Source organism: Phodopus roborovskii, unplaced genomic scaffold (assembly GCF_943737965.1).
Source record: "Phodopus roborovskii unplaced genomic scaffold, PHOROB, whole genome shotgun sequence".
NCBI lineage: Eukaryota > Metazoa > Chordata > Mammalia > Rodentia > Cricetidae > Phodopus > Phodopus roborovskii.
The window spans coordinates 33,121,074-33,138,171 of NW_026126469.1; the positions used below are offsets into that span (position 1 = coordinate 33,121,074).

Sequence of the window (17,098 nt, forward strand, 5' to 3'; positions counted from 1 at the left end):
AGTTCTAAGAGTAGAGTCTAGGAATCTCTCTGTATTTGAACAAGTCTTATGGGGAAGCAATGACTTATTTTAAAATGTGAAAACCTTTGCTGTGAAATAATTAGGAGAATAAAAGATGTTATTTTGTGAAATAGTTATAAAAACAAGGGGTATATAATCACAGTGATTACAAGCTATTCTATTTCTACTATATTATATATAGTATAGTGTGTGTGTGTGGGGGGGTGTATAATGTTTATCATAGATCTCAGCAAACAACTTTTATTAGTTCATTTGGTTAACTTTTGTCAATATGGTCAGATGGTAAAAATCTGGACTGAAACTTAAGTTCTCATCTATCATAAGGAGAAGGACTAGACAAGTTATGAATCTCTAGATAAGCAGACTTCTCTTGCGTAAAGCAGATGTAGCACATACTGTTACACTTTTAATCTATTCAGAAATTAAAACGGCTTATATTACCATCTTATGCAAAATATAAGAAGATCGGTTCCTGGGGCTTGAAGAGGAAAGAAGACTGCATCAGATATTTGGGTATAGCACAAGTTTGTTCACATTATCCAGGCTGGGCTATCTATCATGCATGACTTATACTACAATCCCCTGAAACAGCTCCTGCTAAATTTTCAAATTAACAATCTTAAGCTTCCTCAAATCCCACGGATGCTTTATGTCAACCAGAAGACTTTGGGGATGAATGCTGCTAAGCAGCAGTGTGACCTCTAAGGATGCTTCCCTGAAGATGGTCTATTAACTTTTTTGTCCCTATGGGGGAAAAACAGTACAACTGAGAGGCAAGAACCAAATTTAGTCATTTGATGGGGGAGTGCACTGAGCACAAATTACTTCCTCTAGGAGAGTCACTGATCTCATTCTGCAGAATCACAGGACAGCAGCCCTTCAACACTGACCCAGGTTTTGGGGGCTTCTAATGAATCTGATGATGTTATCTTTTAAGCACCACTTAATTATGCTGTTAGGCATAGACATTTGGTTATGATATTCCACACTGGGGGCTGCAGAGATGGCTCAATGATTAAGAGCACTGACAGCTCTTCCAGAGGTCCTGAATTCAATTCCTAGCAACCACTTGGTGGTTCACAATCACCTGTAATGAGATCTGGTGCCATCTTTTGGCCTGCAGGGCCACGTGCAGGCAGAACACTACGTACATACATGCATGCATACATACATACATACATCTCATACTGATATTTCATATTAAGTTGAATCCTTTTGTAATGAATATATAAATATCTCAGGTATATCAAAGATGAGCCACCATACCCTTCTAATTCATGCTACAGGGTAAAGATTTTAATTAGGCAGAATATACAGCAAATAAATTCTATCTTGTATGAAATGCTTCAGATGATGGGAATGGCTTAGATGTCAACATTAAATAAATTCAGTCGACACACCAACATTCTTTTTAACTTCAGAAAAATATTTAGCTGAAGTAAAAGGTTATCAGTAACAAAAAGAATGAGAAAATGATATTAAATAAAACTATTTCCCCCAGACAATGAAAACAGTCTGCTTATCAGAATGGAAACTTATAATGAAATATTAATGTGCTCAGACTTGTCAAGCAAATTATTCTTCATGAAACATTTTGCATTTGTTATTAGTTTTATATAATAGTCTTCAGCAACTAAAGCAACTACTATAGCAGAATGGTCTGAAATAAGCAGGCCAGCTGGTGCTCTGAGTCTCAGAAGTGTCCCAAGATGAAGAAACTTTTTTTCTTAATATAAGAGTCAAATGTAATTTTTTTCTAATTTTCAAAGTGAAACGCTACGTTTTCCCTTGCCAAAAGGATATCATTTTACATTTCTTTTAAACAGCCTCCTTACTCAAATGAATCAGTGATTCAATACATCAATATTAAACAGAACAGTCTTGCCTGTCAGTTTCTTTTGATTCTATAAAACATTACTTAGATTCTGATATGTGTTTTCTTGGAATGAAAAGTACAAGGACTTGAAAGCAGGCAGAATGTTTTTTTCATGATCTGTGTCCATCTTACTATGTGTTATGGAGCTCTCTAGGGATGAGCACATGGTTGAAGCAATACAAGCGCACCGACCAAGAAATACTGTTTGGTGCATGCTATCTGGATGACAAGCTGATAAAATTGGAGATCATACAAAAACTGACCTGAGCAGAACCAAGGATTAGATTCTAATAAAATACTGGCTGCAGCTACATCTGGTGGAAAGCTACATAGTGACAATTTAACAGATCATATTCAATACCGTATTTGCTGTGAGAAAGTTATTCATCAATTACCGCATTTAATTTTACTACTGGAAACACTTAACTGGAATCCTATGGCATTCATGTTGACAGCAGGTTTTGTTGTTGTTGCTGTTGATTTTTTTTAATTGAAGTAAATTAAGAATGTAAAATGAAGTAAATGAATCTCTAGTAAGTGCCTGGTGTGAATGAACTCTAATGAATGCTTATAAAATGGTTATGAAACCTAGAGCTGAGTTGACTATGATCATGCCAATGACAACAAAGTCCATAAATACTCTGTATATTATTCTAATAATGGAAGAGGCATGCCTAAAGTGCAACATAAATTTTTAGGATTCCTTTTCAGCATTTACTATGATGAACATGATTTCTGAACCTAATAGGCATGAAGAAATGAAGGATTTACCTCTGCAAACTGAAACAAAGCTGATGCTTGACATTGTTTTGAAGGACCATCAGGTTGGGATGTCCTTGAAGATATCTAAAAGGAACCAAGACATATTTAATGTTTGGGGATACTTTACTACACCACACTAGTAGACTCTGCCAAGTATTTCCATGTGGATTTAGAAGTGAGTCGCTATTCTAAATCTTTCTTCAAAGATCTGTATAAAAAGTCCAAGGAAGACAATAACTGTAAAGAACAAAAAGAGTCTGGCTCACTTAGAAGGATAAACCTTATACGTATATTCAGTGTATCAAGCTGCACTAAACAGAATCAGATATATTTCAAAGAATTTTTAAAAACATAGTATTAAAGGCAGTCATGGTGGTACACACTTTTAATCCCAGTACTAAGGAGGTAAAGGCAGGAGGATCTCTGAGTTTGAGGCCAGCTTGGTCTACAGAGTAAGTTCCAGAACATCCAGGCCTATACAGAGAACCATCTTGAAACCCTCTTCTCCCCAAAGCAGGAAAACATATTATTAAAAGCTCAAAGCTGTAAGCAGATATAGCCATACGCTTCCTTACAACCTCCAAGCTGCCTTTTGTATAGAGGCATCTCTCAAATTGTCTGGGAAGAGCACGGGGAAGTGGGGATCTGGGTACCTGGGTTTTAATGTATCTCTACTTAGCAGGTATACAAACTCATTTAAACTTCCCAGGACTAATCTTATTTCAATTGTATATTAATGATGATAGTGCCTATTTTATAGAATTATTATGAGAAGCAAATGAGTCTAAAAATGTATTCTCTGGCATAGACCAGGACACAACTGTCCAAATCGAAAATATTTCCTTCTCTTTGTGTGGACAAACACAAAGGTTGATGTTGGTTTTTCCTCAATCACTCTCCTTCACAATATTTTTTAAAATGTCTACAACTGAACCTGAAATTTACTGCTTCATGGAGACTGGCTGGTTAGCAAACCCCATTGGATTTTCCTGTCCATGTCTCCCTATAGTTGGTGAGCAGTCAAGCTTAGTTCTCATGCTTATATGGCAGGCATTTTACCCACTGAGCTATTCCCCAGCCCCCATTTCCCTCTGTTTTGACACCTGCAGCCTCTCACGAAACTAAACTTCAGTGTCTAACAGTGCATATATGATTCTGCAATACCATATGTTGTTTTGTTTCCACTGTAATAACAGTGATACCCTTCAAACTGCTCTGAGGGCTGGAATAGAATACTTGAAAGAATTTTTTAACTGCAATTCAGTTATTAATTTTTTTCCAGAGTGGGTAAAGGTCAGTTACATAGTAGAAAGGAAGTGAGCAGGAGCTCTGGGTATTATCATTCCAGCCCATTGGTAGTACCCCGAAAAGAAAAAGGTAGATCATGTTCAATCATCATAGAGTACTTATTAAGTAGTAAATACTCTCTGAAACCAATTCTTCAAACATAAAAAGTGACTCAGTAAAGTTAGCAAACATTATGGTCATATGGCAGCACCAGAATCAAAGGTGATATACCAGGGAAAAACGGGATTAATATAAAGGCTGCCTGACTATTCATACTGTTTATTACTGAAACCACTTGGAAAAATTGAAAGCTACCACATCTTTTGAATTAGATAAGCTATTTAAAAGTAAATACCAACTAGACAGAAACAAACCATCATAAAAGGATAAAATTAAAACAAGTGATTTGAAGACATTCTAGGCTGAAATTGAGTAACTTTTCTTGGATCTGCCACCAATTCTCTTAGTCCCAGGTAACACTTTGTGCAAGTGTGATAATCTACAAACACCAAGCTGCAGGGATTTTCCTCAGTTTGGGGAATCAGGAAGCTAGTAGTATTTACTTACTACAATACTTCTCATTCCTACTAGTCATCCATAAAAACTAAGAAAAAAATGAACAATTCACATAAAAGGAAAACTTAACCCATAATATATTTCATCAAGAATTAAATCAGATAGTAAATCAAATAGAACCAGTATTGAAACTCATCTAGTTTATTTGAAAAGCACCTAATGAGTTCTAAACAAAAGGGTACCTTACAAGTAAATGTTGACATAAAGTAGGATTTCAGTTAGTGATACAAATAGGGTCTCCCAAAGAAATGTCAGGATCTTTCAAATAAAGGCAATGTTGTCACAGATTGCTTTGGAAACTTACATATGTTATAGTGGCCTCCACATGTACATACTGTGATAAGTACAAAATTTCAAATAAAACTTTCCAGAGTTCATTCTGTCCTTAAGGCTTCAAGGATCACTCACTACGCATATCTGCTTGGAACTGGGTCTAACCTCAACCAGCATATCTCTAACTGTTGAAAAGGGACAGGGACCAGAGCATGAATTCTCCATTATATTTAGTCCTTGCAGAAGTTAATATTCAAAACAACCCAAACTCATTACAGCCTTCAGAGACAGAAATATACCACGAACAAATATATAACATTCTGGTAATATAAGCAAAGCAGCTAGGAATATTGTTAAATATTCTCAAAGGACAGGAGGTACCAATGCAAACAAAGAGACATCTGAAAACTATGGTTGTCCTGTACCAAACTGTGGTAGGACAGGGAAAATGAAAGATAATCTAAATGATTAAAGAAGGAACAGGTGACTTAAAGGTTGGGGTGGGGGAGAGAAGAAGATAAAGAGTTCATTATCGAGTGTTAGGATTAACTGAGGCATTTCAGAAAGAGTTTTAATCTCTGTTTTTGACACTGACATCAAGCTAACAGTTCTGTCCTATAATGTAAGATACTGGCAATGGCAAACTTTATGCTACTATATGAAGCTAAAATGGCTGTCTCCTGTGACCACGTTGGTGCCTGACCCAACTGTCATCAGAGAGGCGTCATCCAGCAACTGATGGAGGCAGATGCAGAGACACATACATAGCCAAACATTAGGCAGAGTTTGGGGATCTTGTGGAAAAGGAGGAGAGTGGCGTGTAGGAACCAGAGGGGTCAAGGACACCATGGGGAGGCTCACACAATCAACCTGGACTCACAGGGGCTCTAAAAACTGAACCACCCACCAGGGAGCCTGCATGAAACTGATCTAGGTACTCTGCATGTATATTACAGCTGTATACCTTGGTCCTCTTATGGGACTCCTAACAGTGGGAACAGGGGCTGTCTCCCACTCTTTTAATCGCTTTTGGGACCCTACTTTCATACTGGGTCACCTTGCCCAACTTTAATACATGGGAGGTGCTTAGTCTTACTGCAACTCGATATGCTGTGTTTTATTGATCCTCATAGGAGACCTGCCTTTTCCTAGATAGAGATGGAAGAGGAGGGAATTGCGGGGTGGGAGAGGGAAATAGAGGAGAGAGACTCAGGGAGGAAGGAAGATGAGGCTGTGGCTGGAATGTAAAATAAACAGATGCATTTAAAATACAAAACAAAATGTATAGGTAAAAAAACCAAACAAACAAAAACAATGCATAGGAAACAGTTTTAAGTTTATTCAGTCTTTGTATTTATTGATCAAATGTAATTTAATACTAATTCTAGTATAATGATAATAATAACTAGTATGATTTAACAAGCTTCTATTGTATTTATTTCTCAATTAAAATCTTTAGGACACCACAAAGCAGTGAGTGAGTGTCTGTAATCCCTGCAGTTGGCAAATTGAGGTTGGATCCTAAGTTTGACATCAGCCTGTCTAAAAACCAATCAAACAAAAAGCTCTGGAGTTCCATATCTTTTACAAACTTTGATTATATGTTCCAAATTATAATGAATTAAGCTGAGTTGAGTTCTTGGCTGTTTTCACTTGCTTATCATTAGCATAAGTTTAAACTGGCTTTACATATGACTCCTTGAATAAGTAAGTGTAAGATGTAAGCCTTACCTCAGCAAATTGAAACAATGGTGACTTTTGACGAAACTCAGGTGATTCTGAAATATCAGGCCTGCAAGGCCCAGTGGATGCCTGAAAGACAGAGAGATAGCTTGAGCATCATGACAACAGAAGACAGACAAATGTCACCTAAAGCGTTGCCAACTTCATGATCTAATAACTGAGGCAACACCAACAAAAATGTAATTGCTGAGTGCAGGCGGAAGGAGAAACATCCACGCAGGCTTATGTATCTGAACACTAGGGCCCCAATCAGCAGTGCAGTTTGGGAAGGTTATAGAAACTTCTAGAGGGCAGGTGAGGGTTTATAGACTTGCCCAACTTCCTGCTTACTCTCTTTTTCCTGTGTGCAGACAAAGTTATTATCAGCTAGCTTCCTGCTGGCATGTCATGCCTTCCTGCCACTATGAATGCTAGCCATCTGGAACTGTCAGCCAAAATAAACTTTTTCTGTAAGTTGCTTTTGCTCATGATATTTCATCACAGCAACAATGAAAAACTAATAAACTACAAAGTTCTATGAAAGTGACCACTCAAGTGCAAACTAATGACAGAGATAGTGGATAGATAGCATGATACTTTCAGAAAGTGTATAAAGATTAACATTTTATTGCTGGCTTTCTGTCACAAATCCAGAGAACACCTACTTCCCTGTACTATGTTGCCTCAACATTTCCTGTCACACAACTACCCAAGAACACAAATTAGGTCTAACAGGATAATTCTGGGGAAATAAAACTAAAGTTAAATTCTTATTTTCCAGGATTTTCACATATTTATAGCATGAACCCTAATCTTAAGATTAGGGTCTACCTAAAGAAATGTTTTTGCATGAGATGTTATGCCCATGAACATTTAACATTCTCTTATTTTCTTCTGTTGTTTTTATTAATTATTTCAAGACAGCCTGGAAACTTAATGAGATCCTGTTTAGGGGGACAAAAAGGTTAAAAACAACCAAACAAAGTAAGGCCATGGGATGTGGCTCAATTTAACAAAGGGACTGGTTCTGAGACTTGTGTGACATCACAAAGAATATATAGCTATAACATCAGTAGGCAATATGGTTTTATGGGATGCAATCATACATGCAGCCCATTGCTATAATGTCACTACATGTATTCTTCAGATTCCATGAGGTAGAAGAGGTAGTAACTCTTTGAGGAGGCTTACAGTTCATATTAACAATATAAAATTAAATTGTAAGTATAATTTTAAATAAATTTTCATATATTTGATTGTTTCTCCCAATCCCAACTCCTCCCACATCCTTCTACCCACTCAACTTTATATTTTTTTTCTTTCTCTCTAACATCCTCCCATAAAACATAAAAGATTATTTAGCTGTAAAATCATGTCAAATCACGAAGTTTAAAAGTTAAACAATTTTCTTTATGAATTTTTAAGATGATCAATTTTAATAACACTAGTTGAGTGGAAGGCTCACAGATAAGACATTATCAAGGCATGTCTGACAAGGCACAAGAAAGAAGTCTACACATATGTGTGTTTGTGTTAAGCATGAAGCAGGCAGAGTATATGTATAATGAATATTGTTGACTAACTCTATTCTCTTGTGAGTGACCTTGCAGAAAGTACAACAAAAGATCACCAGTGGCTAAAATAGCACCGTTAGAACCACCAAACCTGAATTTTACTCCAGTGGACCATGTCCTTTCTCAAAATGTAGGTATTTGTGAATTAGTATAGTCAATAAAGTATAATGGAAACTGCACAAAATTAAGAGTCTGGGGACTGGGATACTACCAAACCATGTACTTACTGACTTGGTTACTTGACCCTAATTGAAGCAGAAGAGAAGCAAATGACAGAAATCTAGCAGAGAGATAAAAATGGAAGGAAGAGTTGTAACAGCAAACAATGCCAGAAGCATAGAAGACAGAGGAAGAGCTTTCCCCAAATTCTTCCTTTGATTAGATGTAATTCTCAATAAGCAAGGCAGTGAGATGATGCAGTTTTAAGGAAAACTAAAGAGGTGATGTAAATGTTTATCTAGAACAAATTAAGGTAGGGTAAATTGCCCATTAAAATTTCATCAGAATGTATATATTCAAAGTAGTAATTTACATTTGTAACTATGATTCCATGTCACCAAGGTAAGGATGAATATCTTAAAAGCAAAGTAAAATTGGCTGTGATACATGTTAGGCACTTATGTCTAAAGATTTCAAAATACATTAATGAGCCTATGATAATGGGAAATGCACATATTGTATAACTAGAAAATTGTATACTTATGAAAGGGAAAGTGAATTTCTTATAAAAGGCTCCTATTACAGTCCCAACCTTATGAAATGTGTAAATGTTATGTAAGATATTAAAGTTAATTATTTTTGTCAATTGGAGAATGATTTTTATGGATCAACACTTATTCCTAAGCATATAGCCTTATAAATTATTGAAGAGAAAAGAAGCTGTAATTAAACAAAAAAAGGAAAATAAGCCATCCCATTTCTAGAAAGTCTCTGAAATAACACATAAAACCACTAGGTGTTGCTCTGTACCCAAAAATGAAAATAGCTACAGGGATTTCTGCTCAACTGCACATTCAAATCTTCTCATACTCAATTGCTCCCCACTTTGACTTAGCTAGGATTCTCAATAACAAAGGAAGGTAAATAATGGGTATAGTTAAGAATAATGACAAAACAAGTTCACATTTTTTTCCACAGGATCAAATCATATAGTGAGAAATCACAGGTACAGCCATGATTGAGCCAGTTATGACTACTGACTTAGGAACCTAAGTATTATTAAGGGCCACTCCTACTTTGCAAAGCACAAAGACAGAGCTGCACACTGCTTGACACTATGGTGAATACACAGCAAGAGTACATTGTAGATCAACCACACATTCCTTCTCTTGTCAGTTCAAATACTTAGTTCTCATTCGCTTGTTCAATAGACACTAGGTACCAGCTGTGGGGATGCCATTAGAAAGTTTAAATGCCACTTCTATCCAGTCTAACTTTGGGATTAAAATGATGACTAAGGGAATATGCCAGATCCTTAGTCTGTTCACAATTCAAGTGAAGGGGACAGCTACATTGCAGAACTATACAGTGAAAGCATATTAACAGGACATTTGGTGCACAAAGGGAAATCTCTTATTGTGTGGGTGGAGGTAGGTAAAGTAATACCTGAGGTATACTTGGAAAGAAAGGCAGAATTTCTATCAGAGAAGAGTGAGAATGACAAAGTCATGGCAGGTAAGAATGTACGGAGGTAAATCTTTGCTGTGTTTTTGGGAAATGATGACTTTTCCAGTGTAGGTAAAGAACAAGATGCCATAGAAGTATAGTGGGAAATGAATCAGGTTCACAAAAACTGTAATTCTGTTGTTGAGAATTATACTGGAGGAAATAGAGGGTTAGCCAAGGGTTTTAGTTGGAGGAATAGCATGATCAAATATTTGCATTTAGATAATTGCGTCAGAGGCATATAGGACAACCTTGGCTGGGAGTGACTGGAGGCAGAAGACCGATTAGAAGGTAGGAGAAATAAAGCTGCAGAGACGTGGGGCCTCAATTAAGTCAGAGATAACACTTGCCAGTCCTCAGTAATTGTCTGGAAGGACATCAGGGCATCAGCAGAAGGGTCAGGCCACACCTGTATCTTTATGGTAAGTTAAACTGAGAGAGAAAAAGTGAGGAGGAGGAAGCCTTGATGGGGGCAGGGAGTACATTCTATGAGATAAGAGGAGTGTGTCTGAATGTCTATCTGACACTGGTATATAACACTAGTACTAGACTACCATGGGAAGCACAGTCAACTGATCTGAGGGTCTTGTGCTTCCTAGGACTTGATAAAAAAAGGGATCAGGATGGGGGAGACCCTAGTTTCATTCAAGGCATCCAGACCACCAGAATCCAGTCTCCACCCTACAAATAAAGTTTTCCTATTATCACAGTCGGTGTAGCCGAACTCATTCATACAAGAGCACTAAAAACTCCATCCAATTTATAAAACTGAGACAAAGGACTGTAGTGGGATATTCACTTTGTCTCCTTCTGTGGCACTGACCACGCCCCTTGGGGGGTGGAGCCAGGGGCGGAAGTGACCTGTGGAACTAGGTCTGACGAGCAGCAGGGGAATGCTCTCTTGCTTGCAGCAAGGGGAGAGGAGCACTTCTGGAGGCATCCTTGGGACCAGGAACCTGCTCGTGTTCACCTGTCTATGTTGTGAGTTATTTCTCCCTGAATAAACATCTGTTCGGCCTAATTGTTTATCCAGATCCTTATAAAACCACAATAAAGGACTACATCTTTCTGCCTCTATTTCCTCATTTGATCAAGTGGGAAGCTACTCTGTCTTCTTGCCATTTTGAAGCATCTATGCCTCCCAGCACAGATTAGGAAAAAAGACCTCACTACCTGGGCTTTGGTCCCTATTGTAGTCCCACATTGAGGGACATCTCTCAGAATATTCCTCTGTTTCTGACTCCAGGATTTTATTGTTTAGACCAACAAAGAACTACATTTACAGAGCCCCACTACTGATGGGAGAAGCTGTGCTCCTTGGCAAGATGGGCAGCAGTACTGTCTACAAAGTAACATAAGGGGGGGGGGAGAGATATGTAAAGAAGAGGAGGAAGAAAAAAAAAAAAACCCTGTGGGCACCTACTTCCATTTCGTCATAGAATTTAAACACACACATGTCCTAACAAAGTGTATTTAGAAGCTATAAACCTGCAAAAAGAGAATAAAAGTTACGATAGGTAAGGACCAGGAGATGAATCAAGGTAATAGAATTTAATGGGTTTAAGTCTCCTGGACTAGTCAAGCATACTAGTCTAAGACAGGCACATATCAAATTAACTCAAGTTGTACTGCTAAGGTAGAAAAGAATTTTTTTTTTTCTATTCCATTGATATCAGAAATAAAGTTAAAGCTTTCAATTTTATCTAAATCAACATTCAGTGTTTTAAAATGGGGATAGAATGGAGTTTGCATATCTCTTCATTTAATGAAAACTGGGTGCATTTAAAACCTAGTATTATGACTTCCTCATTCTATGGCAACAAGAAACTGACATCTTAGGATTCTTGGGAGGACAAAATGAGTTAACCAATGTGAAGGGCTTAGTTGTGTGTCTAGCTTAAAGAAGTCTCAAAACAACTTGTCATGCAGCAGCTGCTAGCTCTAGTATGGGTAACACAGGACCTAAGAGAAGTGGCCAGAGTAGAGGCTGGGTGGGTGGAATTGAATCACAAAGTCTATTGGGTGCTACACAAAAACTGTCTAGTCCTGCTGCAGTACCAGCTAAGTTCTGCCACTGCTGCTAGACTATCATGGGTAGTTACTCAACCTCACTCGATCGATAGTTTAGTGTTTATTCATAAAGTAGACAAAACTTAACTCCCACAGTTGCTTAGGAGGTGCTGTTCTTAACCAAGGAGTTTAAGAGCCACACTTTGAAAGGAAGTAGTATTGAATGAAAGTTTGCTGTAATGGCTAGCTACTCTGTAGTATTCAGTTAAAATCTTGTTATTCCTCATCCTCGATTTCTTAAAGTCCATTTAATAACTTAGCAAATGAAAAAATAAGAAAAAAGAAGAAAATGAAACTGTTATCATTAGCTAACAATAAAGCTAACCACAATTAAGTTTAATAATACATATACAATGGTGACAGCAAGTATCTTAAGAATTAGGGAGAGAAAAATTGTTTGGCTCAAGAAATCATCTACATTTTGAGGGAGGTGAAAGATTAATATTGTTTCAAGAAATAAAGTATATAATTTTTAGCAGTCCATTGCCTTAACCACTCGGTCACCTCGTCCCACACAAAGTATATAATTTTTAAACTTCCATCAGACATTCATTTCTTCTTATATAAACATATAGGTTGTTGGTTGAAAAATGAAAAGCAAGAGGATTCTCCATGAAGTCAAAAGTTCATGTGAAGGATTAGCTTTCTTTAAAAACTTGGGCCTTAAGAGGTATCAGCTGCAGAAAGGGCAGGTGTTTGTATATGGTCCGGTCCCTGATGTGCCTTACACATCAAAGAAATTCCACGAATACTCTTCATCTCACTAAACATTCAAAACAATGGCACATGCTTATGTTCACTAATGCCATTTTTCCTGCAGTACAGCCTCACCAAATAGGCCCCTGAAGGGGTGTGCCTTCCTGCTAGCTCCTCTTCTAACCTAGATTAGCTAATTTAAATTTAGTCCTCTTTTCTCTATCACCTAGTGATGGTGAAGAGAATAAATTACAATTGTAAATTCTTCCAAGGTATCAATGCATGTGTGCATGATGGATGCTTGCATGCTGGTGGGCAAAGCACACTGTAGCCTGCAGCAGTAACAGATATAATTTAAGCTTTTGAATTAAATATGAAATGCCTACAATAACTTATGGTGATGATCCTCTACATTTACAAGAATTTTCAGGGAGAAAAAAAAAGCCTTACAGGTTTTATTTAATTAGTCTTTAAAGTAGCCTAAAGAGTTACAGGATGCAGGCATTATTATTTGCTTCTCTGGATAGGATGGAAGGCAAGGCAAAGAGTGGCTAGACCAAAGATATGCTGTCATATCTCATTGTTCCACCAAAGAACCAAGCATTCAAAAACTAGACATACAAAGACTAAAATAAATCTCATACATTGCTAATTCTGGCTTTGGTTATTAAACTTGAATAGACCTTCTGTTCTAGCCAAGATGACTCTGTTGCTCACTTGGTTACAACAGCAAATGTCCTTGCCAAGATTGATACAACTTCTTTACACATTTTGCACTGAATAATTGTTCTTTCCACATAATCTCTGAATCATAATACTCCTGCTTTTATTTTTACAATTTTTTAGACTAGCACAAATAATGGAAAACTCTATCTTGAAGATTAATTTTAATACTTCTAGATCAAATATTTCACTTTACTTGTATTTTTATCTTCCAATAACTCACTGATACTGTATTAACTGCTTAACTCTCTAACTACCTCTTCCACTGAGAATATGATGAAAAGAATATTACTTTCATTTCTTTTGCCTTTTTTATTTCCTGTTCCTTTAAAGTTAGCAATGAATTCACTTAAATCTCTGCGTGTTTCATTTAGACTGGTTCACTTCTACAGCTGAAGAGGGTATTTCTATGCTATTGGTCAAGCAACTTGATTTGACTTCTCACTTAAATAATTTGCCACAATGTCATATGATATAATTTCATTTCTTCTATTATGATGAGATCATTTACTAATGAGACCTAGTTGGTCTCCTACAAGCATGCAGTAGAGACAGGTGTGCTGTGTTTTGAGCTAGGACTCATTCTTTTGTCTTTGTCTTGTTGATTTTATCATTTTTTTTCTCCAGTAAATTCTATAGAATAAATACTATTATGAAAATTTTGTCTCAAATAGTTCAAGTATGTACATGTAATGTTGGCATGAAGACTACTATTTATGTGAAATATAAAACATCAGATTTATGAAACAATATTCACCCTTTCAATTTGCTAGGGATTCACTACAACCAAGAGCAAAAATTCCTGCTTGGCTCAGAAATAGCAGTATATAAATATGCCCAACCAGTAATACCATAGATCTATTATGGCACACTGAATCTTGGAAGTAAGGAAAACAAATGCAAACATCAGTATACTTTGCCCAATGACATCTCAAGAAACTGAACTCTCTATAACTGCAAGGGTACACACAAGCAGATCCATGACACTGTAATGGTCCATAGAAGCTTTTCAGCAGAATCTATCATTTCAGTTACAGTAAAGAAAATACCTGTATTATTTAAGGAAATCTAGTTCCTATATTAAATTGCACACTCAAAAAAGCATCTCTTTACAACTCTTTAAATATGGAGAAATCTCAGGCCAGTGAAAAAGAAAGCCCCCATCCTCTACAACTACCTTTTGGTGGTATAATTTTTGTAAAATGTCACTTTGATTAGCCAAACAAAATAGTATAAATAGATTTCATAGTAATTATTCCAAAATAAAAATATGAAATTTCTGCTGGGTTTTGGTGGTGCATGCCTTTAATCCCAGCACTGGGGAGGCAGAGGCAGGAGGATATTTGTGAGTTTGAGGCCGGCCTGGTATACAAAGCTAGTTCCAGGACAGGTTCCAAAACAATACAGAGAAACCCTGTATTGGGGAAGAAGACGAAGAAAAAAGAAATTTCTGTATTGTTCTAAATTTTAATTTTCATAGGAAAACCTGAATACATATTTACTGTGCTTCTCTTATGATAATATGTCTATATAGAAGTTGTATTTATCAAGTCTACATATTTGCCATAAAAAATGGAGAGGTAACAATCTAACTAAAGTCTATTGATCTCTAAAAGTAAGCCCTCTGATGGTAATATTTACTTAAGTTTTTTCTGTTGTATTGTTTTTAGTAATGACCTGAATATCTCGAGACAAGGGGAGGGAACAAGAACAGAAAGACAGATTCCTAAGGATGTAACTACTGTTACAGGTACCTGCTTCTGCACTGTTTGCTTCTTTATGTGGAGAGTTCTTGAAATTCTTCTACTTCATTAGGGCAAAAAGGTTCTCCACTGCAGTGCTTACACTACATGTCTCAAAATACTATGTCTTTTAAAGGACACAGAACTTATTAAAAAGAGCCTAAGAAGTAAAACTTCAAGCAAAGTAGAAAATTAATTTCAAAGATCTACAAAGATCATTTGCTTATATTTGTTCTGAAGTGGTGAAAGAATGTTAAAAGTTGGGAATAAAATATAATTGAATGGGTGAGGAGAGGGGATGCTGACTTTTTCAACAGTCAAGAGTAAGATTGCCGAAAGGCTGCCTGTGTTCACATCCACCTTTGGAAGATTTAGATTCAATGCTGCAGACAGTGCGCTTTGTTCTTAGATCATCATCCTGTATATTAGGAATGGAAATGATGCCCAACAGCGCTTCTGCTAGGAGCTAGAAACATGCTCAATAATGAGCTGCAAAAGCACAGAGTCACATGCATGTGTTTTTCAGTGGAAGATTTGTACAACATAATATTTGTACACAAATTAATATTTTTGCTACATTAAGATGAAAAGAAACAAATCTGTTAAATTTAATATATACTCAGCCAGTCTGTATCCCACATATAAACTATAAATAACAACAGTACCATAGTATAAATAGCCTGTATAGTTGAACAGATTTTTAACTGTAATCTATATGGTCTATTCAAAGTTTAAAACAACAGTAAACAGCACAGATGCGAAATAAAATTGAACTAAAAGACTAAAAGCACGAATATGAAAAAAAAAGAAATAAAAATGACTTATAATGTTTACAGTATGCTTCTATAGCAGTAATAACTAATATTAAGGACAGGTATGGTGCTGGATTCATTTTCCATGGGAATATTGATAGCACTTGCTGTTTTGTTCCAAACAGCTGTGTTGGTTTGAATGGAGACCCTGAATTTGGCAAATAACATGACTTGCAGGTTAATTCAACTGATCTCTGTTAAGTGGGTCTAGAAAATAGTAGATGCCACAAATGCAAATTATGTGTGTTTAACTGCCACAGCGGAATCAGGTCTAAAAATTGTTTAGCAAAAGCAGACCAATAACTATATCACAGAAACATGGTCATGAGGGTCCTGAGTCCTTTTCTTTTTCTATTTTAAAGGATGAAACAGTTTTGCAATGCTGTCATTCCAGATGTTCACACAGGAGTTTGGAATTACTCAGATACCAGAGAGACAGACAGTTTCATATTTTTACTGTTGGCTTCCCACTAGCAAGTTTAAATGAGAACATGATACAAACACAAAATGTGTTGAACAGGGTGAATTTATTTTAGGATGCAATCTACACACCCATAACATGGATACAACAAATGACAATCAATGGACTGTACTGAATTTTTTACCAAGTTCAAACAACTACAGATTTTGCAGTGGAGTTTTGTTTCTGTCCTTTTGGCTCATGTACACTAACCACTTCTGCTACCCTCATCACATTAGATATACAGGTAAAGCTTCTCAATGAGCTGTAAATAGTGAACTGCAGCAACAAGGTGAACAGAATGCTGTTGTCTCTGAGCTGAAACACCAGGATGAGCATGAAGAACAATGAGAAAGGACTAAGGCTTGGCTTACCTCTGGGGTTCCAAGAGCATGTTCTCCAGCTAACAGCAACATGCTCAGGCCTCCCATCTGAGTAGGATCTAAAGATCAAAAACAAAAATCAACTCAGGAACATAAAGCACATAGAATGAAAAAGGATCATAAAGGCAGAAATCCAAATTAACCACATAAATTTTATGAAAAAATTCCAAAATTCTTTCTTTATATAATCTGATACATGTGTGCTAATGCATATAATTTAAGGAGCACCCTTTCTTTTCTGTATTTTGCTTTTTTTCTTAAAAGTGTCTTACTATGAAGCACAGGCTGTACTAGAATCATGATCTCCCTGCCTTAGCCTTTGAGTGCAGGGATAATAGGCATGAACCACCACACTTGGCCTTTTAAATCTTTTAAATACTACTGCTCTTCTACCATTCCAGCACAACACTTTAGTTACAGCAGTTATCATATGAATCATCTCCCAAACCTTCTTTC

General features: G+C 36.6%; 2 protein-coding genes across 9 annotated transcripts in view; one reads left to right on the forward strand and one right to left on the reverse strand.

Moving 5' to 3' along the window:
- Cd47 (CD47 molecule) overlaps positions 1-17,098 on the forward strand; it is an 812,520-nt gene that overhangs the window by 354,516 nt on the left and 440,906 nt on the right. The gene's annotated exons all lie outside the window — the stretch shown is intronic.
- Positions 1-17,098, reverse strand: part of Bbx (BBX high mobility group box domain containing) — a 231,707-nt gene that overhangs the window by 49,540 nt on the left and 165,069 nt on the right. Inside the window, exons 7-9 of the mRNA XM_051191598.1 lie at positions 16,634-16,701; positions 6,527-6,607; positions 2,669-2,743 (exon numbers count right to left, since the gene is read on the reverse strand). Of these exons, the coding sequence (XP_051047555.1) occupies positions 2,669-2,743; positions 6,527-6,607; positions 16,634-16,701 (224 nt within the window). The remainder of the gene's footprint in view (positions 1-2,668; positions 2,744-6,526; positions 6,608-16,633; positions 16,702-17,098) is intronic.